Source organism: Diabrotica virgifera, chromosome 4 (assembly GCF_917563875.1).
Source record: "Diabrotica virgifera virgifera chromosome 4, PGI_DIABVI_V3a".
Lineage (NCBI taxonomy): Eukaryota > Metazoa > Arthropoda > Insecta > Coleoptera > Chrysomelidae > Diabrotica > Diabrotica virgifera.
Genome location: NC_065446.1, coordinates 131,805,452 through 131,830,148, shown reverse-complemented (window position 1 = coordinate 131,830,148; position 24,697 = coordinate 131,805,452). Strand labels below are relative to the sequence as shown.

The window sequence follows — 24,697 nt, the reverse complement described above, 5'->3', positions numbered from 1 at the left end:
TTATGGGACCAAAAAAGTAAACAATACAACAACCGTGATTTGAGACAATGTGAAAACTCTGATATATCTACTGTGTTTTTTCGTCTGAGGTCATATCTAATGTAACCAATCTGTCTGACGACTTAAATTACTACGAATTCGTACGAATAAAGTTTCGTACGAACTCACATCCTATGTAACAGCCGCCTAGTCGACATTTATGCGACCAGAAGGGTAAGAACCACAGAAACAAATTCGTTTTAGAAATTTGATACTAACTTTATTGTTAATTTTACAGTATAAAAATTCAATTCTGTTCGGTCAAACATACTTTTTAAACGTTTCGCGCAGTTCTCGACGCGGTCCTCGTCGCTTCACTATAAATTACTTACCTAATTACAACTTCGGCACCTCTATCTACGTGCCTCTTACCGCTATCCTCAGCGATCACCCCTTCACTATAAACCGGGACTTAGGTCGGAGTTTGGACTGCTGGAGCAGTTTACCACTGAGCGACAAACACGGACTACTCCGTGACTGTCCGTGGACGGCCGACCTTAGGCTACATATTATTATAAAATGTTAAAATTTATGCAACACGAAGTCGATATTAAATGATTTCACATTAAGAGAATATACTGATTCCTACTCGAAATAACGACTACAAAGTGTCCTGAGCAAGATACCAGCCAACTGACTGCTTAATCAGGAAGTCAGTTGGCTAGTTTCTGTTGGCTGTTTCAACTTACTGTTAGTGCGGCAGATTCGTGCAAATATTATAAGAATTGCACATTTAATGATAAAAGCATATAATTTGATCCACATATACTGCACATATTTTATAAAGGTACAAATTTAGATATGAGGCCATCTCAAATTTTGCCTTTTACAAAAATAGCGGTAATTCAAAATGGGTGATTATATATATGTAACTAATAGCACGATATCTTTTGAAAGAAAAGTCCGATATCAACCAAATTTGCTACATAGGTTCCTTTTGTAATTTACAAGATCAATATCGTGAACTGGAAGAATCGGTTTACCAGAAGTTATGTTTTATCTGGTTTCTTATGTAAAAATTTTATATTATATAAATAATTTATTTTCAATTTTTTCACCCTGTGTATAATAATTTTTCAAAATGGTAATACCACCATTGAAAAGAGCATAAGAATATGTTTTAGGAAATATTTTGAACTTTTTAGTTATGTTAATTACCATTTAATAAATGCATAACGTATCTTCACATGAACCTACCTATGTGTGGTAGATTCGTGCAAATATTATAAGAAGTATTGTGCATTTAATGGTAGAAGCATATAATTTGGACCACATATACTACACATACAAAAGTTTAAATTTAGATACCTATGAGGCCATCTCAGATTTTGCCTTTTACAAAAATGGCGAGCATTCAAAATGGCGGCTGTAGATATGTGACTAATAGCACGATAACTTTTGAACGAAAAGTCCGATTTCAGCCAAATTTGGCACCAAGGTTTTTTTTGATGAGTAAGATCTAGGTTTTAAACCGGAAGAATCGGAAGTTGTGTTTTTACTGTTTTATATGTAAAAATATGTTGTTTTTTTTTTCAATTCTTCCACCCTGTATATATTAATTTTTCAAAAAGGTAATACCGCCATTGAAAAGAGTGTAAAAATATTTTTTAGGGAAGATTTTGAACTTTTTAGTTATACTAATTACCTTTTAATAAATGCATAACGTATCTTCACATGTAGCTATGTGCGGCAAATTCATTTTGAATGCCCGCCATTTTTGTAAAAGACAAAATCTGAGATGGCCTCATATCTAAATTTGAATCTTTGTATGTGTAGTGTATGTGATCCAAATTATATGCTTTTAGCATTAAGTGCACAATCATTCTTATATTATTTGCACGAATCTGCCGCACATAGGTTCATAGGTACATGTGAAGATATGTTATGAATTTATTAATTGGTAATTAACATAACTAAAGAGTTCAAAATATTTGCTAAAAAATATTTTTACGCTCTTTTCAACGCCGGTATTACCATTTTGAAAAATTAATATATACAGGGTGAAAGAATTGGTAAACAAACAACATGTTTTTACATAAAAATTAGGAAAAACACAACTTTTGGTAAATCAATTCCTTCGGTTCAAGACCTTGGTCTTACACATCAAAAGAAGAACCTATAAACCAAATTTGGTTGAAATCAGACTTTTCGTTCAAAAGTTATCGTGGTATTAGTCACATATGTATAGTCGCCATTTTGAATGCCCGCCATTTTTGTAAAAGGTTAAATCTGAGATGGCCTTATGTCTAAATTTGAACCTTGATGTGTGTAGTATATGTGGTCCAAATTATATGATTCTACCATTAAATTCACAATAATTCTTATAATATTTGCACGAATCTGCCACACATAGGTACATGTGAAGATACGTTATGCATTTATTAAATGGTAATTAACATAACTAAAAAGTTCAAAATATTTTCTACAAGAAATTTTTACGCTCTTTTCAATTTCGGTATTACCTTTTTGAAAAATTAATATATACAGAGGGAAAAAATAAAAAAAAATATTTTTACATAAACAACCAGTAAAAACACAACTTTTGGTAAACCGATTCTTCTAATTCAGCACATCCATCTTGTAAATCAAAAAAAGAACCTATATACCAAATTTGGTTGAAATCGGACTTTTCGTTCAAGAGTTATGGTACTATTAAACACATATGTATAGTCGCCATTTCGAATGCCCGCCATTTTTGTAACAGGCAAAATCTGAGATGGCCTCATATCTAAATTTGAACCTTAATATGTGTGGTATATGTGGTCCAAATTATATGCTTGTATCATTAAATGTGCAATTGTTTCACATATCGGCCACACTATGTTCAGTTTTTATCATTTAACGTCGACCTCACAAACACTTACTATATTTTAATATGTAATCTAAGGGTTACTACACCTCACTGATTGGCTAGTTTCAATTGCTAACGCTGTTTTCACTAATAATACGGATGATGATGATGATCATTTCTTATAGACCGAAAATATTGTAAAATTTTAATCCGTTTGGATAATTTAAATATTTAATATCTTATTTTTATTTAACTTAATGCCTTGACAACTACTGATGGCCATTGGCATGGTTCAGTAATTTTGCAATCAGATAGTGTAATGTGTAGTGTGTGTTGAGTAAATGTCTTGTTACTTAGTAAAGTCGACTTCATCGTTTTTACAAAGAGACGCTAATTGTATCCGAATATCTGCGGCCCCCAGCGAATACACAAGGATAGAAACTATATTCATTTATTAATTTTTAATGAATGAAACATTTCCTCTGGTAGGGTGTCTTACCACTGAGCCGAGGGGGGGACAATTTTAAATATACCAGTATTTTACATTAGAAGTTTTTTACTTTAGTCTATCAACGACATGACTAGAGAAAACACTCCCCTTTTGGGCCTATGTCAAATGCCCTTTGATATTTTCGATTACCAAAGTCATCGAAGGTATTTCTTAGTGAATTCCATGAGTAATTTATTTATTTATTTATTTATTTATTTATAAAAATCCAAACAGGTCCTAAAACCTTTTTACATGGACAGTTATAATCATAAACTTTATATAACAAATATAACTAATATATACAGTCATTAGCACAACTATTGATAGGCAGATATAGAAGACTTTAACACAAAAACAGCTAGACTAATGATATCTATTATCCATCTACTAGTTTAAAGTGCTCTTGCACTATATGTCTATAGCAACCAACTGACATTGTAAAATCAATGTTTTTTACTAAATTTATATTGTTCGCTAGTTTCAACATGGCCTCTAGAGGAGAGCAAACAGATGTTCTTATTTTTCCAAACAACAACTGATATCTCGTTGCTTTTCGAGGAACATTAAATGGTATCCGCATTCGTAAATCAATTGTACCTGAAATATTATTAATTATTTTATATAAAATCATTGCCATTACAAATTTGCGCCTACTAGTCAAAGACAAAACTTCAAATTCTTCCCTTAGCATGGTTGATCTTATGGTTCCATAATAAGGCCATCGATGATGTTTTTTGAAATACAAATAACGAAGAAACTTATTCTGAACTTTTTCTAGTGCCTCTAAATGTACTTGAGGTTGTTGTCCCCAAATAATGGAACCAAATTCTAATATTGGTCTAACTAAAGTATTATATAATATTTTTATACCCTTAATACTAGTAAAATCGCAAGTTTGTCGACATATAAAACCCAGCATACGGTTCGCTCGTTTTGCAGCTTTACCAATATGTGTAGCAAATGACAGTTGATTATTATAAATCAAACCCAAATCCTTGACCTCACTGGTCCCTTTTTAAAACATTCAGTCCTATTAAATAATCAAATACTATTGGTTCTCTTTTACGGGTAATAGACATAACGTAGCACTTATTTATATTGAATTTGATCTTATTATTGTCACCCCATAATAAAATGTTCTCAATATCCCTTTGAATCATTACGCAATCCCTAACAGTTTGAATTATTTTGAATAACTTAAAATCATCTGCAAATAATAAGTAATCTGAATACTGGATGACGTTTGCTAAATCATTTATAAACATTAAGAACAAAAGTGGTCCAAGATTAGACCCTTGTGGTACTCCCGAGTTAGCCTTAAATTTACCAGAAGTATTTCCATTGTGTTTTACAACAAAACTCCTATTCTGCAAATAACTTTTAAATAACTTTATTAGATTATCAGATAAGCCAAAATTACATAACTTTCTTAAAAGAACATCGTGTTTTACTTTATCAAAGGCTTTTTCGAAATCCGTATACACTACATCCAATTGCAATTGTTTTTCTAACGCATTGTTTGCAGACTCGGTGAATGAAATAAAACCTGTGTTTATCGAGCGACCCGACATAAAACCATGTTGATGATCATTAATACTATTTTTGACGTGATTATATACATGAGCATGCAATATTTGTTCGAAAATTTTTGATGGAGCACACATAATAGCGACTCCTCTATAATTTTCAATATCTCTTTTGTTACCCGCCTTAAATATTGGAGTAATTGAAGATAGTTTCCATTTTTCTGGAAATTTTGAATAAGTTATTATTAGATTAAAAATATGTAATAATGGTAATTTTAACCACTCTTGGCATGCCTTTAAAATATACGGGGGGATGCCATCTATACCGGCAGCTTTCTTTGGTTTCAGCTTTTTGACTGCATTATCATAATCTACGCTTGTTATTGATGGTAAATTCAAAACATTGTTATTACTAATAATATTTGTAAAATTAGTGTTATAGCTAGAAATGTCGGTAGAATAAACAGATTCAAAATATTTCGCAAACTCATTAGCAGTATCACTCTGATTTATTTCTTTACCCCCAAAATAAAATATTTCTGTTTAATTAGACTTAGAATTCTTATTATTAATGAAATTCCAGAAATTGTTAAACTCATTTTCTATATTTTCCTCAATTTGCCGTATATATTTCCTGTGCTCTATGTTAATTAATGATTTCAGTTTTTTTCTGGTCTCTATAAATTGATTGTTAAAATAAATTGAAACATGTCTTAACTTTCTAAAATTATTTTTTTGTTTGAGCAACTTTTTGATATCAGGCGTAAACCATTTCGGAAAATTAGAATAATTCTTGTAAATATTATATTGTGGTACAGATCCTTCAAATATATTAAGTACTTTTGAGTAAAAGATATCTAGAGCTTTATCTACCTCTATTTCCTCTGTTACAGCTTCCCACGTCATATTTCTCATCAAATCACACATCAAATCAAAATTTGCTTTTTTAAAATTAAATCTATTACCAACTAACTTATCTGTTTGTCTAAAACTTGATACTGTAAATGAAAGTTGAATTTCCAGAGATGGATGTAATCTATCTTCCTTTACTAACGGTAACTGCTCTTGACATACCTTACAACTATTTATATTATCTGCAGATGCTACTACTTGATCTAAAGTTTTGCCCTGCCAGTTTTTTACATTGTTATAGAACAAAAATGAATTAAAATTTAAAAACTCAATCATACTTTTAAACTTAGCACTTCCATTAGTAAAATCTAGATTTTCGGTTCCTTTAATTTCTGCAATATTGAAGTCGCCAAAAATAAAGGTGTTATTAATATCAGTAATATGTGTTTGTAACAATTCGAAGCAATTCGCATAGTCATGTAATTTACAATCTGGTGGAATATACACTCCAATTAATTTAAGTTTTTACATTTATTATCAGCATCATCAATCGGCCCTGATTTCTACATTGTTGAACATAGGCCTCCTTCAGGTATTTACATCTTCTTCTGTTTTGCGCATCTGCAATCCAATTGGTCACAATTCTTTTGAGGTCGTTAGTCCATCGCATTGGGGGGTCTTCCTCGGTTTCGATTCTCTCGTGGTCTCTCTTTCATTCTTGAATTTTATTACATTGATACGATTACGTTATTTGGTCCAATATGTGGCCAATGATAATAGCTTGTTTTTTTCACTAGCGTATTTTCTAAGCAAATAATATAGTTTATAATTTTATATATAGGGTTTCCTAAAAGTAGCGAAATGGTCGAATATTTCTCTAAATTAACATCGGATCAAAAAACTTAAAAATGCGTTTTCAATCATTTTTAAAAATCTATCGAATGACATCAAACACAACAACCCACTCCAGCCGCTTTAGGTGGGGTAGGGGTTAACATTAAAATCTTAAAAATGGAAACCCCCAGTTTTTATTGCAGATTTGAATTCCTTACGTAAAAAATAGTCAACTTTTATTCGAAATATTTTTTCGAATTGTGGATAGATGGCGTTATAATGGGAATAATCTTGATGCCATCGGAAATTATAGAAACGGTCTGATATCTCAATAAATACACCTTCAAATGAAAAACCAAAAAATACGTGTTTAATATTTTTCAAAACCCTATCGAATGACATCAAACACGTCCCCCAACTCCACACCCTGGAGGTGGGGCGAGGGATAACTCTAAAATCTTAAATAGTTCTTAAATCATTTTTTAGTGTAATTTGGGATTCATCATGAATGAATAAGTAACATTTATTCGAAACATTTTTTAGCATTGTTGATAGATGTTGTTCTGAAGCTATTTTCTTGTGGCATTTTTATAATCAAGTATATTCAAATGGGAAATAAGCCACAATTTTACCTAAAAATGATTTTATTAACGTTTCGACGCCCAAGTCGGGTGTCGTTGTCAAAATACAAAATAATACTAAATAAACAAAAATGTTGTTGCTTAGTAAAAAATTCTTCTAATAATTTATTTAATCTGAATTGCCGATATAAATGAGTCAGATTAAATAAATTATTAGAAGAATTTTTTACTAAGCAACAACATTTTTGTTTATTTAGTATTATTTTGTATTTTGACAACGACACCCGACTTGGGCGTCGAAACGTTAATAAAATCATTTTTAGGTAAAATTGTGGCTTATTTCCCATTTGAATATACTTGATTATTGTTGATAGATGGCGCTAATAAATCGTATTTTTCCAATTATAGCGTCATCTATCAACAGTTCTGAAAATTTTTTCGAACAAATGTTAGTTATTTTCTCATGCAAAATCCAAATCTGTAATAAAAAATGGGGATTCCTATTTAAGATTTTAGGGGTTATCCCCACCCCACTTCCAGTGGGTGGGGTGGAGAGTCATGTTTGGTATTATTCGATAAGTTTTTGAAAAATATTTAATATGTATTTTTTAGTTTTTTATTTGGAAGTCTATTCCTCGAGATATTAGACCGTTTCTATAATTGACCTATGGTATTACGATAAATCGTTTTTTCCGATTATACCGCCATCTATCGACAATTTGAAAAAATGTATTAAACAAATTTTGCTTGCTTTTACGTAAGAAATCCAAATCTGCGATAAAAATTGGGTATTTCCATTTAAGATTTTAAAGTTACCCCCCACCCCACCTCCAGGGGGTGCAGTGGATGATCGTGTTTGATATCGTTCGATAGATTTTTGAAAATTATTGAACACGTATTTTTCAGTCTTTTGATCGGATGTTCATATCGCGAAATATTCTACCGTTCCGCTACTTTTGGGTTACCCTGTATATAGATTCGGTTTAGAACGGCCTACGACGTTGTTCAATACCCAATAATTGCCACTGCGTCCTATCATTACAATTTTCTTCTCTCAATCCTCGTTCGCTCATTGATCTTCTAACTCCTTCCATCCACGATTTCTTTGGTCGTCCTCATTTCTTGTGTTGCGGTGGCATCTATTTAGCTGATTTCCGTGGTAGCCTTCCTTCTGATATTCTTTGAACATACCCACACCATGTTAGTTGTTTTCTTTTTATGGAGTCAGTCACAATTTCTTTTAGACACACTTCTTCCTTTATTGTGTTGTTTCGAAGTCTATCAAGTTTCGTTTTCTATATTTCGCGTATAATTTTAAGAACGTTAAAATTGAGAAAGTGGAATACTACATCAAAAAATAAGGAGTGAAATCTCATCACTACGTAAGATCAATTATTATAATGCTAATGATGATCATGACTTTACTGGTCTTGTGTAAAACTAAACTAAATAATAGATACAGACCTACTTTCTTTAACTAATACATACGTTAAATAGTTTTGTCGAATGTTCGTAACACAGTATCCTCAAAAACAGTATCCTCAAAAACAGTGACTTTTAAATGAACTAATCAAACTAACTCCACATACTGTAAATTCCTAAGTACAATTCTGCAATAACAAACTTTGAGTAACTCCGCCTGGAGCCCGGCTTGCTTTCTACTTTCTCAGAGGGTGAAATAGCACAGATAGTTGATGAAAACCACTAATGAATTTAGAAATTCACGGTAATTGTAAAGTCGGCACGAAGCGGGAGGTACATCGGTGCAATGATCATAAATTTTATATGAACGGTTGTCGCCTGTAAATATATATGATGAGGAGGTTGGCTATAACTTATATAAAGTGTTGAACTGTGTAAGTTATGGATGGTAAAGTTTTACTATTTTTTACGAAAATTTCGTGTTATAAGGTGTCACTCTATCAGCAGAAATACCTTTGAGTGCAGTCACTGAAGCTAGAAATCAACTACTTATTGCTTCCGATTTCGGCGAACTCCATTGATTTTCATAAAAATTGGTGAGTTGTTAGAAAATACCTTAAGAAACAAAAGTGAGATGGTGGCAACTTGCGCTTTTACCCTAGGAGTAGATGTCACCCCTTCTCGCGGTGAAAATCATTTTATTAAAATCAGTAGTAGTTACACGAGAGCTCTAAAATTATCGATTTCTATCCCGAGTGACACTTTGACAGTTTTAATTTCACGACCCGAATGGAAGTGAAATTATGTTAAAATTTCACGAGGGCAAAACAAATCAGTAATTTTTAAGAGTTCAAGATTAATTCGGTAAGATTATTTCATGAATTAAACTGTTTTTTAAATCATTTTAACTAATATTTTATTGATATCCTGACTTCACCAGAATATTTGCTAAACCTCTTTGACAAGTTGTATAAAACATTAATTGTCATTAATGTCACTGAATATAGTTTTGCGTAGTAACGAAGAGCATCTGACGTAATGCTAGACGACGGGAAATTATCAAAAACTATCGGTGTAATTTTTATTTCTGTAGCTTTGTATTGGCAAGAATCTCTATGAATGAAATAATCTTATACATCTATAGTGTGTGTGTGTGTGTGTGTGTGTGTGTGTGTGTGTGTGTGTGTGTGTGTGTGTGTGTGTGTGTGTGTGTGTGTGTGTGTGTGTGTGTGTGTGTGTGTGTGTGTGTGTGTGTGTGTGTGTGTGTGTGTGTGTGTGTGTGTGTGTGTGTGTGTGTGTGTGTGTGTGTGTGTTCAAAAAGAGGGGATGGCATTAGATTATACATCTATAGATATGTGGCGACACGCTTCAATTACTATTTTACTATTTTTTTAATTGCTAATTTTAAATATTAACTTTCCTTTCTAAACGAAATAATATGGGTCATTTAAAATTCACATGTGTTTCGCTCCTAATATACAAAACCAGAATGTATAAAATGAATGGCTTTTTCATGGGAAACACAAATTCCATAATAGATTACGGTACCAGATTAGCCACCCTCTTTATGTCAACTTCTTAAAAACCACAGAAATGTTTTCAGTTTTTAAAACGCCAGATCTAATAAATTGTCGCCTGTCTGGCCATATGGTAGAAGCCCATAATGACAGATTAGTGTGTTTGGTCTAGTTCAGTCTATACACAGCCTCCAGCCGGTTCACACAACCCAGCAGGCGTCGGCCGATCATAAACCCTCGCTGGGCAAAAGAATAATGGAGAATTCTCACGACGAGGTCGAGGCGCGTGTTGAAGCGAGATTCAAGTAGGTCCTAATTTAAACGTCGGCAAAGACAGATATAATATATATAATAGTGGAAAAGAAAGAGAACTCAGATACCCTACAAGACGGTAAAATTAGTAATATTTACACTTTGTGATAAAATGTCCCGAAGAATACAGGCAACCAAAAAGTTGACCGCTCTCAGTGGTGGAGATAAAAATATTAGTTGGTTTTTTTAATTCTCACAATGATAAAAATTAGAACAAAACGTAGTTTGACCATAAAATTACCACGCCACTGATCATACCCTCGGCTGACGAGACATCCACACTATCCACAGGCTAATAAATTTTAGCATTTGGTGTTATTTTAAGGGTCATAAATACCAAATTTTGACAGAAATTTCTCTATCTCTTCTTACGTTTAATCTTTTTCACGTTGGGTTGAATTCCGTCTTCAGTTTTTATCTTTTTCTGTTACATTTTTTTATTTCACTCATAATGTCGCAACACGCTCTGTCAGTTTTCCTCTTAACAAACCCTTACGAGATATAAACAAAGCACGCCTTTTTTACCAAAAATAAATAAATATGTAAAAATAAAACTATGCTTATTTTTAATAAAACAATATTTCGATAATTTAGGGTATTTGTAGTTTTAGGCGGCATGACTCTATAATTATAGTTTGTAGTTTGACTGACGTTTTGTAAATTATTTGATTGTTGTCAAAAACTCATAAGAAATAGCATTGTTCTTGATTCTCTTTTTTAGGTTTGTATTTTTAAGTTATTTTAGTTATATTAATGTTTTTAATCTATCTTGTACATATTGTAAATAAACTCTTTTTTAGATGAATTCATACAGCTATCTCTTACAAGAATAAGAGTATGAAACTACTCTTATAAATCAAGAACTTAAGCTTACCAAGCGAAAATAGTGATAACAATAGATTTTCAAGCCGTTATATGGACAAATTAAGGATGAATATTACATCGATGAAAATTTGTATTGCTGTAGAAGCAAGCTGTAGTGATAGTGAGAAGAATGTGTATAAATTTAAGCGGCTGCAGCCAACAGGGTCCCCTTTTTATTATAAACTGCCCGCTAAAAATCAACTTCAAGATGATCATTCTGAACTATTCCGTTTGAAAAAAGTTAAAAACATTTTAGCGTCTATGAAATTAAGTGGATGCTTTCGAATCTGTACCATTGCATTAGATGATAATTTGAAACTGATTTATTTTGATTCAGATGGTGATGTGTTTTATCAAAATGAGTACCTACAGCAGACCTTATTACCAGAGCATGAGAAGACAGAAGCGATTGAACAATCTCCAGCATTAGTCCAGTTGCTCCAAAATAGTAAAACAGGTATACTTAAAGTTGAAAAGAAAAACTATAAAAAAATAAAAGATGATTTTGTACTTCGAAATTTTAATGGGAAAAATGTTCCAATGAATTCATGGCTTAATACCTTCGAATCAGAATGTTCGCGATGTGAAGTGGATGCTGATAAAGACAAGATTTTGATTCTACGTCTGTTTCTTGATGGAATAGCAAAGGAATGGTTTGAATCAAAAATAATAACATTAGGCTTAGATAACAGTTTTGAGGTATGGAAAATTAATTTTTTAGATAGTTTTTGTGAAACAGGTTGGCAAACCATAGGAAAGCGTATTCTTTTAAGTATATAGATGGTAGTCTTGTTGATTATGCATTTCGTAAAGAAAATTTATTGCTAAATGTCAAAAATGATTTTCCTAGTGATATACTAATCGATTTAATTGTGACAAATTTGCCAATTCATATACAAAATAATATTAATAGAGCTGACGTTACAACAATGGAAAAATTGATAGGTGAATTACGAAAATTGGAAAGTTCAGTTATAAGAAAGAAAGATAAATCACAGACAAAACCAAATTTTCAACAAATTTCAGAAGAAAAAAAAAGTTGTCAATATTGTGATAAAAAAGGATTCTCTGGGAGGTTTCACCCAGAGGCAATGTGCCGTTTAAAGCAAAAAGATATGAAAACAATACAAAAAAACATATCAAATGATATTAAATATGTTACTAATATTTCTATACAGGAGACATTAAATGAAACGATAACCGACCAAAAAAAACTGAATTTGCTGCCATTGATCAAATTAAAAGTATTCCTAAATAATAGAGAATTATGTGGAATCTATGACCCAGGGTCAAATGTTACTCTTCTGAATTCGAAGGTAGCAGGTAAGTTGGGATTAGTTATTATGTTTAAAATGGTAAATGGCAGAACCAATTTTACAGGAAAACTAATTGCAAAAATGAAAATTATTAAGATCGAGAAAAATGTTAATCTTTTTGTAATTAATGATGAGTATTTCGAGTATGATATTCTAATTGGATTAGATTCTATTTTGAATTTTCAAATGAAACAAGATTTGATTTAGAAATTTATCAAAGATTAGATCTAGATATTGAAGAGAAGATTGAAAAATTTAATCACAATATTAATATGACTGAATATACAATAAACTTTAATGAAGGAATTCCCACAGAGCTTTTTGAAGCAAAATTAGAACATTTACAGCCAGATCAGAAAAGTAAAATAGAAATATTACTAAATAAATATGACAATATTTTTGCAAGACATAAATTTGATATTGGGCAAGTTCAAAATAATGAAGCTCAAATTAAACTTTTAGAACATAAATTTGTCGCAAAGAAACCATATAGATGCTCAATAGAGGATCAATAAGAGATAGAATTTCAAATAGGACAATTGTTAAAAGCAAATTTAATAGAAGAATCATCTTCGCCCTTTGCAGCACCTGTTACATTGGCTCTTAAAAAAGATGAAGGATCTAAAACAAGATTATGCATTGATTTTCGTGAATTAAACAAATTAATTGTTCCCGAACTACAACCTTTTCCATTAATTGACGAGATTTTGACCAAAACACGGAATGCCAAATTCTTTACTACTTTAGATATATAAATTCTGCTCTTTGGTGTATTCCAGTTCGGAATAAAGATAAATATAAGACAGCCTTCGTTACACAAGATGGTCATTGGCAATGGAAATGCTTACCTTTTGGGCTTAAAACATCACCAGCAATATTTCAAAGAATTTTAAGTAATATTATCAGAAAACATAATTTAAACTCATTTTGTATAAATTACATAGACGATATTTTAATATTTTCATTATCATTTGAAGAACACTTAGAGCACATTGAAAGACTCATGGAAGCCATTTTAGAAGAGGGATTTAGGCTCAAACTTCTAAAGTGTAATTTTGCAAGAAAAGAAGTAAAATACTTAGGACGCATTGTGGGAAACAATTTAGTTCATCCTTTACATGATAATTTAATATCGATCAGAAATTTTCCAGCACCAGACACCAGGAAAAAAATACGACAGTTTTTGGGAAAATTCAATTTTTATCACAAATATATAAAATATTCAGCCAGATTATTAGAACCATTATATAATTTACTTAGAAAAGGTATTAAATTCCCCTGGTCTTTAAACTGCCAAGCAGCCTTTAATAAGGTAAAGAGTATTCTCTGCTCTGAACCTATTCTAGCTATTTTTGACCCAAATGCTCCTACAATTATATATACCGATGCTAGTGTTTTAGGAGTTGGTGCAGTTCTCAAACAAAAACAAGAAGATGGAGAAATGAAATCTGTGGCTTACTTTTCAAAAAAATTGAACAAATATCAGAAAAACAAAAAAGCAATGTTTTTTGGAGTGCCTGGCAATTAAAGAAGCATTAAAATTTTGGCAATGCTGGCTAATGGGAAGAAAATTTGTAGTTATTACTGATCATAAGCCCCTTGAGGGAAGAGAAGTTCGTACAAGACCAGATGAAGAATTAGGAGATATGACTCATTTTCTTTCACAATTTGACTTCCGACATTAAATATGAACCCGGAAAAGGAAATGTAGAAGCAGACTGCCTTTCTAGAAACCCAGTTTTGGAAAATATAGAAAATGCAGAAACATTTATAAAAACAGTGAACCTAGTGACATTAACTGAGATAAAACAAGACCAGAATAATAATCGACAAGCTATAGATAAAATGATAGGAACAATTTTCAACCAAGATGTATTCTATAAATTGAGGAAGAACCAGAAAAAAATAATATTATCCAAGGATTTTGGAGTGGAGTTGGTAACAAAAATTCACAAATTTTATGGTCATATTTGTGCTGGTAAAGTAGTTAACAAAATTAGGAATTTTTACTACATTAAGAATTTGGATTTACTGGCAAAGGATATCTGCCAGAAATGCGAGATCTGCTGGGAAAATAAAACAAGAGTAGGTCCAAAATGTGGTCTCTTGTCACAATTAGGTCCGGCAAAAGAACCTTTCGAGATTATGTCCCTAGATACAATAGGAGGATTTGCTGGCAATCGTTCAACAAAATAATACCTCCACTTACTTGTAGATAATTTTACCAGATATGCATTTGCAGTTACTTCCAAAAATCAGACGACAGATGATTTCATTAAACTAATCTCTAAAATTCAAGATAAACACCCCATAAAAACATTATTAACAGATCAGTATCCGGGAATTAATTCCAAAATATTTAGAAATAATATGAAACAGTTAAATATTCAACTGGTTTTTACAGCAGTGGACTGCCCATTCTCAAATGGTTTAAATGAAAGACTTAATCAAACATTAGTTAATAGGATAAGATGAAAATTAAATGAAACTAGAAGTAGAGCATGAACAAAAATAGCTGAAGAATGTATAGATGAATATAATAGAACAGATCCTTCCGTAACCGGATACAGCCCAGAATATTTGCTTTTTGGAAAAGCGGATCCGATTGTTCCCGAGGAACTTTGTGAAACAAGAAATTTGTCAAAAGATAAGCAAATAGCTTATAAAAATTCAGTACGACATCATGAATATAACAAAAAACTGTATGACAAAAATAGAAAATTCTATGAATTTTAAGAAGGAGATTGGGCATATGTGGAAAATAAATCCAAGCTAAATAGAAAAAAGCTTGATGAAATAAGACTAGGCCCGTTTCAAATAAAGAAACGAATTTCAAATACGTTATATGAAATAGATATTGGATACAAAAGGAACGATATGAATTATTTTCACATCTCAAAATTGATGCCTTGTGACCAACCATAGACTTTAGTGGTTTGTCATACCTGTTGGTGGGGGGATGTAAAAATAAAACTATGCTTATTTTTAATAAAACAACATTTCGATAATTTAGGGTATTTGTAGTTTTAGGCGGCATGACTCTATAATTGTAGTTTGTAGTTTGACTGACGTTTTGTAAATTATTTGATAGTTGTCAAAAACTCATAAGAAATAGCATTGTTCTTGATTCTCTTTTTTAGGTTTGTATTTTTAAGTTATTTTAGTTATATTAATGTTTTTAATCTATCTTGTACATATTGTAAATCAACTCTTTTTTAGATGAATTCATACAGCTATCTCTTACAAGAATAAGAGTATGAAACTACTCTTATAAATATATTATTGACAGTTGTTTACGTTCTATTAATATTATTTTATTTGTGTGTTTCCGTGAACACCACGGAACATTGGTGACCCCACAAATAATTAAAACGACTCGAACTTTTTAAAAAATAGTGTTAATAATATACTTTTTCGGTTAAAACAGTGAATGGTAAAAATGACGGACAGTGCCAATAACAGTGCTTCAGGAGTTGATCGGATTGCAGTTAGAATCCCACCGTTCTGGGCCAACTATCCCAAAATTTGGTTCTTGCAACTGGAAAAACAATTTGCACTAGCAAATATTACAAATGACGTGACAAAGTTCAATATTATATATTTGCTAATCTCAAAACCGCATATATATCCGAAGTTAGGGACGTCATTGTGTCACCACAAGCTACAGAGAGGTATGTAAAATTAAAATCAGAATTAATTAAGAGACTTAGTGCATCTCAACAATAAAATATTAAAAGACTACTTGAGCATAAAGAATTGGGCAACCGAAGACCTTCCCAATTCTTACGACATTTAGAGTCTTTAGCAAGCACAGCGGTACCAGACAATATTGTAAGATCTCTGTGGTTAGGTAGAATGCCATCGTCTACACAGGCTATTTTAGCTACTCAAGCAATCGCTAGTTTGGATGCAGTTGCCGAGCTAGCTGATACAGTCTTTGAAGCTATAGCTTCTAGATTCCAAATTTGAGAAACTTCTAACGTGCTTGAAAGTACCATCGGGAAATTGACAGCCGAATTAGCTGAAATGAAAATTCAGCTAGCTAGCTTATCAAATGCTCAAGAACTAACTAATACATACCGTCGTAGCCGCAGCAATTCAAGAGGCAGACCGTATCCGAGAGACAGAAGCTACAGCAGGGAACGTAATAGTGACATATGTTGGTATCACTACCGTTTTGGTGACCGGGCTCAAAAGTGTACACCTCCGTGCAAGCATCAGGAAAACATCGCGGGCAGTCGGTAAGTGCGACATCCGATCCACGCTCAAAGCGTCGCCGCCTTTTCGTAACAGATTATGCAATCAAAAAACAATTTTTAATCGACAACGGTGCTGATTTGTGCGTTTTTCCGAGAAAATATTTACGGGGTGCGCGCGAAAAGAATACATACGAAATATACGCGGCCAATGACAGTAAGATCGCGACATACGGTTATGTGAACTTGACTTTAAATATCGGACTAAGGTGTGATTTTCTTTCTTCTTTCGCTCTCCTAGTGGACATTGCTAAGCAGTGCTTAATAGCCAGTACGACAACCCTTCGAATAAAGGGACTTGTTAAAAGATTGTTTCGATAGCAGCGTAAAGACTATCGCGGAAGTGTCATGTTACCAGGCGAGGATCTAGAAGTTCATAATAGGGGGGCCAAACTTACCTCAAATACAAAATATTATATTTTCCAGATTTAGCCATACGACTTACACTTACTGTAAGGATAAAATACACTATATATATAATCCTAGATACCTACGATATCAAGAGGATTTATAGACAATTCACGACTATTAATCTCACTGGTCGTTCTTTGCCAAAAGATTAACCTTTCTTCCATAAATGGGTAGGTACGCATGGATTATCTAGTAAAATACAAATTTTTATATCTTTATGGTATCGCAAATTTGAAACGTGACTGTTCATGAGATATGGTTTATACCCAGTGTAATGTATTTGCATTTTAAAATATCATTTTTGTTATTCTTTGAATTAAGAAAAATATTTCCGTTGTTTATAGTTCCACCGGTACACAAAAAAATGCGCCTGCAGATTATTTTTCAGAGAAGGGTATTTTATTAGCTTTTATGGCTTCTTTCAATTTTTTGGAAGCGGTTGTCGTGTAATTTAGTGTTGTACTGATGGCTTAAAATTTAGAGTTAACACAATAAAATAATACATAATAAAAAAATACTTATAGACTAAATATAATAGGGGGGTCCTTGGACCCGTTGACCCCCCCTGTATCGGCGCCTGCGCGTTACCATGAACTATTGATACGATTTCCGGAAATCACGCGACCCGCCGGTATCGTGAAAGACATTCAGCATCAAACTAAGCACCACATCGATAAAACACCAGGTCCAACCGTTTTTTCTATGCCGCGACGATTAGCACCTGACAAAATGCAAAGAGTCGTATCAGTTTTTCAGGAACCAGCCTGTACATCAAATTCAATATAAATTGAATATATAGTATATAATTAGGGAGCGGATTTTATGCTAAACGCATATTGCATGCATATTTCGCATATTTGAGAACTTTACTTAATTTTGCATATTTTTAAAGAAACATGCATATTTTTAAAGAAACATGCATATTTTGTACCTATCTAAAAACATTTAAGTTAAAAAAAATAAATTTTTTAATTCGATACAAAATATTTCCTTGCACAGGCTGTCTCGTATCTATAATTCGAGAACTACCTGAAGAGAGACGGCTCATTCACTGCCTTTTCATTTTTTCTTAGAAAATACCTGATCTTTACACAAAGTACTTATAGTGCTTATAGTACGCCGTTATAAAATGATTGTAGGATGTTAAAATGATGAAGGATGGTTTACCGGGAAATCCGAATTTTATTTACTTTTATTATATTCAGTACAATTTGTATCCCAATTTAGTAGGTACCTATAATTCTGGTGATTCTTTTAAATCCCCTATTGTTAAGAGAATTTACACCTTTAACCATAGTTTTACGATTTTCTAGCGGAAATTGAAAAATTCATGCTTTAGGTCAGATCCCGTCTTTAAACGGCTTTAAAACTTTGCAGGACATATGCGAAATTTTTAATGGAAATTTTGAAATTGATTTGTGCAGAATTTTCGGCTTTAACAAGTTATTTTAAATACTCCAGAATTACTTCTGTTGATGTTGAAAGGAGTTTTTCAAGTTATAAAAATATTTTATCTGATCAAAGAAAATGTTTCCTAGTTAAAAAATTTGGAAAAACACAATGTAGTAAATTACAATCGAAGATAATATATAGTGATATTGTTGTTTTATTTTAAATAGGTACCTATTGGTATCAGTTTTTGTAAAAAATGTGAATAAATCGCATATATAAAAAATAATGATTTTATTTGAAAGATTATAAATAAGATTGCCGCCCTCATCCCTATAAAAGAACCCCCTAGAATAGAATAGAACAGAAAACGAAAAAGTTTCTCGAAATGCGCATTTTTTGAATTTTTCTGCATATCTTGCGCATATTTCGTAATTTTTTACTGCATATATATGCGCATATTTCATCAAAAATGATCGCATATAAATCCGCTCCCTATATATAATAATATAATTCCATTTTAAAATTCGGATTCAAAAATTTCATCACCGGCAAAATTTATGGCACACCTTGTATTCCTTTCAATTTGCAGAATTTGTCAATATTAGACTAAATTTTATGAAAGATTGGGTGAAAACTACCTTTGAAAAAAAAACTATTGAAAAAAAGTCGTTTATCAAGGGATGCTTAGCAAAAATATATACAATGTTTAAAAGTCTTCGAAGAAAATTCAAACAAAAAAAATTTTGAAATCATCATCATTCTCTTTGCCTTATCCCTATGCGGGGTCGGCTTCCCTAATTGCATTTCTCCACACAATTCTATCCTGGGTCATCCAGGATCATTCTATCAATATTAATCCCCTTTACCAACATGTCCTGCCTAATCGTCTCCCACCACGTCTTCTTTGGTCTTCCTCTCCTACTCCTTCCAGGAATCTGCACTTCAGCTACTCTTCGTGTTGGATGATTAACGTCTCGACGTTGAACATGACCAAACCATCTCAACCTATGCTCTCTCATTTTGGTATCAATTGGTGCCACACCTAGACTATCCCTAATATACTCATTTTTAATTTTATCCTTTCTTGTCACTCCATTCATCCATCTAAGCATTCTCACCTCCGGCACATGCATTCGTTGTTCCTCTTTCTTTTTCACTGCCGTACATCATAGCCGGTCTTATGGCTGTTTTATAGAATTTTCCCTTCAGCTTCATTGGAATTTTTCTGTCACACAACACACCACTCGCTTCTTTCCACTTCATCCATCCAGCCCTAATTCTACTGCATGCATCTCCATCTATTTCTCCATTACTCTGTAATACCGATCCCAGATACTTAAAACTATTGCTTTTTACAATCAGTTCACCATCCAAAGGTACCATTTTATTTATAGTAATTCCATCTTTAAATGAACATTCCAAATACTCTGTCTTTGTCCTACTAAGTTTTAAACCTTTTTCCTCCAGAGCTCGTGTCCACTGTTCCAGTTTTTGTTCTAAGTCTCTTTCACTATTTCTTACTAACACGACATCATCAGCATACATTAAGCAAATGTTACCCTGTAGTTTCGCTGTTATCTGGTCCAAAACTAATAAGAATAAATACAGACTAAGCACCGAGCCTTGGTGCAATCCTACTTTCACATGAAATTTATCAGTCTCTCCCACACCTGCCCTAACACTAGTCGTTACTCCCTCATACATATCCCTCACAATCTTTACATATGCACCAGGGACTCTTTTCTTATTGAGTGCCCACCACAGAATCTCTCGAAGAACTCTATCATATGCTTTCTCAAGATCAATAAATAGCATATGAGCGTTTGTTTCTTTACTACTGTATTTTTCCATCAACTGCCTTATAATGAAAATTGCGTCTGTTGTTGATCTGCCCTGCATAAAGCCAAATTGATTCTCGAATATGTCGGTCTCTTCACGTATCCGTCTATCAATTACTCTCTCCCATATTTTCATGGTGTGGCTAAGCAGTTTTATAGATCTGTAGTTTGTACACTGCTGTATATCTCCCTTTTTTTTTGTAGACAGGTACTAGTATACTGCTTCTCCATTCGTCTGGCATTTGTCCAACTTCCATAATTCTATTAAATAAACCTGCTAGCCACCTAGTTAGTGTCTCTCCCAATGCTTTCCATACTTCTCCAGGAATATCATCTGGTCCTACCGCTTTTCTTTTCTTTATTTTTTGAAGCGCTTGAGTCACTTCCTCGTTTGTTATTTTGGTGACCATTGCTGCTACTGTCTCCGTTGGCTCCACAGGCTGTCTGTCAAATTCTTCATTTAATAAGCTGTCAAAGTACTTTCTCCATCTTTTTTTGACATCCTTTTCGTGAACTAGTATTTTATTATTTTCATCTCGGATACATCTAATCTGAATAAAAATTTTGAAAATATAGTCTAATTAAAAAAATATTAGTTTGAATAATTGTTGTTTGAATAATTGTTCTTGGAGTCGGTTTGGCAATACATTGATGATATTCTGGATATATGATTGAGGGATGTTGTCATTCCTTCAACGCAGTCAACTTGAGCTCTGCGAAGGATTTAGGGGCTGGTACTCTTGCTGTTACCCGTTTTTTGAATTTTTCCCAAATTTGTTCAATTGGGTTAAGATCGGGACTGCATGCTGGCCATCGGGACCAATAAAACTTGAATTCCGACCTCATTGAGGTACTCATGAGTAAATCTTGTGGTCTGGCAATATGCATTGTCAATCTAAAGTTTTGACTAATGAACGGTGCGAAAGGTATGACTAGATCTAAGAGAATTTCTTCCAGGTATATTTGAACATTCGCACTGCCTCTGTCGAACATAAGATTAGTATGCGCTTCGTAAAAGACAGCTCCCCAAATCATTTTTGACCCTCCTTAGTAAGCCACTGTTTTGGTTATAGTGCAAGGAGAAAACATATCATGTTAATGTCTGTAGATATGCTGACATCCATCTGGACCCCTTCGGGCTATTTTACTCTCATCTGAGAGCACTATATTCTTCCACTCCGCTACAGTCCAGTCAGCATACTCTCCGGCAAAATCAAGTCTAGATCTACGGTGTTGTGAGGGCAGTTTTGGGGGCTCGAGCTGGACAGAAAGCTCTCAAATTTCTTTCTGCTAGTGTTCTTGTCATAGTACGTCCAATAACACTATCATTCCTCACCTCAAAAAGACGCGTACAAGGTTCAGGAGCGGTGCAAAAACAATTTCTCAACACGGTGCTGACAATAAAGCGTACATCTTGAATTTAAGTGAAAACCGGCACGCAGTCGCGATCTTAACCGAATTAAATACATTTGGAACAACTTCAAAAAACGGGTAAGAGTACCAGCCCCTATATTCTTCGAAGAGCTCAAGACAGATGCGGTAGAGGATTGGCATAATATCCCCCAATGGGATATCCATGATATCATGAATGGATAGCCGAACTGGCTCCAGTAAGTCCTAAGGTCTTAAGGATCCGAGGCGGCAACACCCATTATTAATACTCACTTTTTTCAAATTAGACTATGATTTTCAAAATCGTGTTTCGTTTGAAATTTCATCGAAGATTTTAAAGATTGGATTTTTGCTAAACATCCATTAACAAACGACTTTTTTTCAATAATTTTATTGTTTTCGTATCCACAAAGGTAGTTTTCACCGTATCTTTCATAAAATGTGGTCCAAGTTTGATAATTTCTGCAATTTGAAAGAAATGCCAGGTAGGGGGTTAATTGTACCGATGAGTGTATTATAAAAACTAGTCAAAATTCTAAGTCGCTTATTTATCCACCATCGCAAAAAAAGAGACACAATTGTTGCCTAGTATTTTACGTATTATAAAGCTATTGTTTTGTTTTGTGTGTAACAAAATTCCACTACTATACAATTTATCATCACTTGCGTAATATAATATTCCATTTTCTACTCACCTTAATCTTCTTGCCGTCATTGTTCTGGAGGATGAACGCCGCAACCGCCATATCAAACTCGTTTTTGTATATGACGGCCAAGCTCGGCGTTTCTCTGTGCAACTCGGACACTACCAGCCGGTCGACAAGATACGGTTGGCGGATTACACGCATGGTGGCACCACCTTTCTTTGTTGACGGCTTGCAGACCAGCAGCATATCCGTCAGGAGGAAACAATGCACTTCCATCTGTGGATGTCAAGTATAAAACAATTAGGATGTTTAAAAATCAAAGATATTCTATGAGTTTGCTCTGTTGTAATTATAGATACAATACAGGGTGTTTAAAAAAAAGTAACACCGTCTCTAGGATAGGTAAAAAAACTGAAAAATAATTGGGGGTTGCTAAGTAAAAAATGTTTGTAACGCCATCCGTTTATAAAGGGCGTTGAAGAAAATTTTACACATTTTTTACAATTTTTCCGAAACTATTGGTAACATTGTGATGAAATTTTGTACGAATATGTATTGGAAGCTGACACATCCTAAGAAATTGTTCTTATATCTCACCCTCATATATGACGACAGTTACAAGGTCCATACCAACTAATATTCCACATTACTTTTTTAATGGTAGAATTTTATTAATAATCAAAATTCCACGTGAATTTAAACCTCATACAATTTTACACAAAAAAGGTACCCATTCTTGGTAAAACTCGATACTGTGTACCGTGTACCGGTAATGATAAAGTTCTAATAGGTATACGCTATAAGCTTGTAGGTAGAGGGGATAATTAAAAATTCGCGAGCGCCACTAGTGACAAGTCTGTAAGCTGTTACTGTTACTGGAAATTTGACATAAATGACAAAGTAATTAGTTTAAAACATTGAAATTAAAAACAATAATAGGAAATAATATTAGTTGGTCAAAGCTGTGGTGTATATTTTTACCTCAAATATACTTACGTTTTAAATACTGAATTTAAGTTTTTTTTTTTATTTAGAAATAACCGCATTAACCACGAAGGTCATCAGCGGGGTAACGAGAATACAATTAATAAGTTTACAAAAGTATGAAATTGTGTACAATTAAATCTTACTTGCTAGGTTACATTTATTAAGGAATTGGAAAAGAGGTTTACAGTCGGTTTGCAGGTTAAGAATGTCTTTCATATTGTTTGAATAACCAGATATAGCTTGTTTGTAAGCGGCAAATTAATCACATTCTGTTAGCACATGTTTTAATGATACTGGTATATTACACCTTCTCCATTTTGGTGCTTCGGTATGGGTGATGAGATGCTCATGAGTAAGTTTACATTGTCCTAACCGAAGAGGAGATAAGATGACTTGGTTCGATCTGTTGATTTTATGTGGATTCCATGGACCAGTATCTTCTTTAACGTCTCTTAGCTTGCTCGTAGATGTTTTCCATTTTTCATTCCATAAATTGAGAGTCATTGATTTTAGTAATTGTTTTGTATCTGCGGCTGGAATTGATTGTTCTGCCAATGATGGTAATTGCGCAGCTGTGTAAGCCCAAAGATCAGCGTTTTCATTTCCCTCGATTCCAGAATGAGAGGGAACCCAGAGAAAAACTATTTTTGAGTCTGTTTGATGCAGACTGTGCAATATTTCTTTGATTAATATGACTATAGGATTTTTCGTGAAGGTTTGTTGTATGAGTCTCAGTGAATTGAGTGAGTCAGATATTATTAAGGAGTGTTTGGTTTGTGCATTGGAAATGTGCTTTAACGCTTGTAATATGGCATAAAGTTCACCATTTAAGATACTTTAGGAGCTGGGAAGCTTAAACAAATATTTGGTTTCATTGTTTATGTATACTGCTGCTCCTACGCCTTGGGAAGACTTAGACGAATCAGTGAATAAGTGGGTGTAATTTTTATATTTTGCGACTATTTGTTTATAATTTTGATATATAAGACGTGGATTGGTATCGTATTTATTATATTTCGCCAATTGGGTGTTTACATGTGGGGTTTTGATAATCCATGGAGGAATGCTATGTTCATTCATTAACCACGTTCTGGGGAAATTTTGGAGATTTAACGTTGATATATACCGGTTAATTCTAACATAAAAGGGTGGTGGAGAGGTGCTATGTTGAAAATTTGATTTGAAACGATTACAGAAAGTGTTTTTGTGAGCAGGAATTGATGGTATTGA

The 24,697-nt window shown here is 33.1% G+C and overlaps 1 protein-coding gene across 1 annotated transcript in view; it reads right to left on the bottom strand.

Annotated features, from left to right (window-relative positions):
* The window catches only part of LOC114334762 (pleckstrin homology domain-containing family G member 5), a 1,826,648-nt gene that overhangs the window by 271,846 nt on the left and 1,530,105 nt on the right, over positions 1-24,697 (bottom strand). Inside the window, exon 17 of the mRNA XM_050649705.1 lies at positions 22,529-22,756. Within this exon, the coding sequence (XP_050505662.1) occupies positions 22,529-22,756 (228 nt within the window). The remainder of the gene's footprint in view (positions 1-22,528; positions 22,757-24,697) is intronic.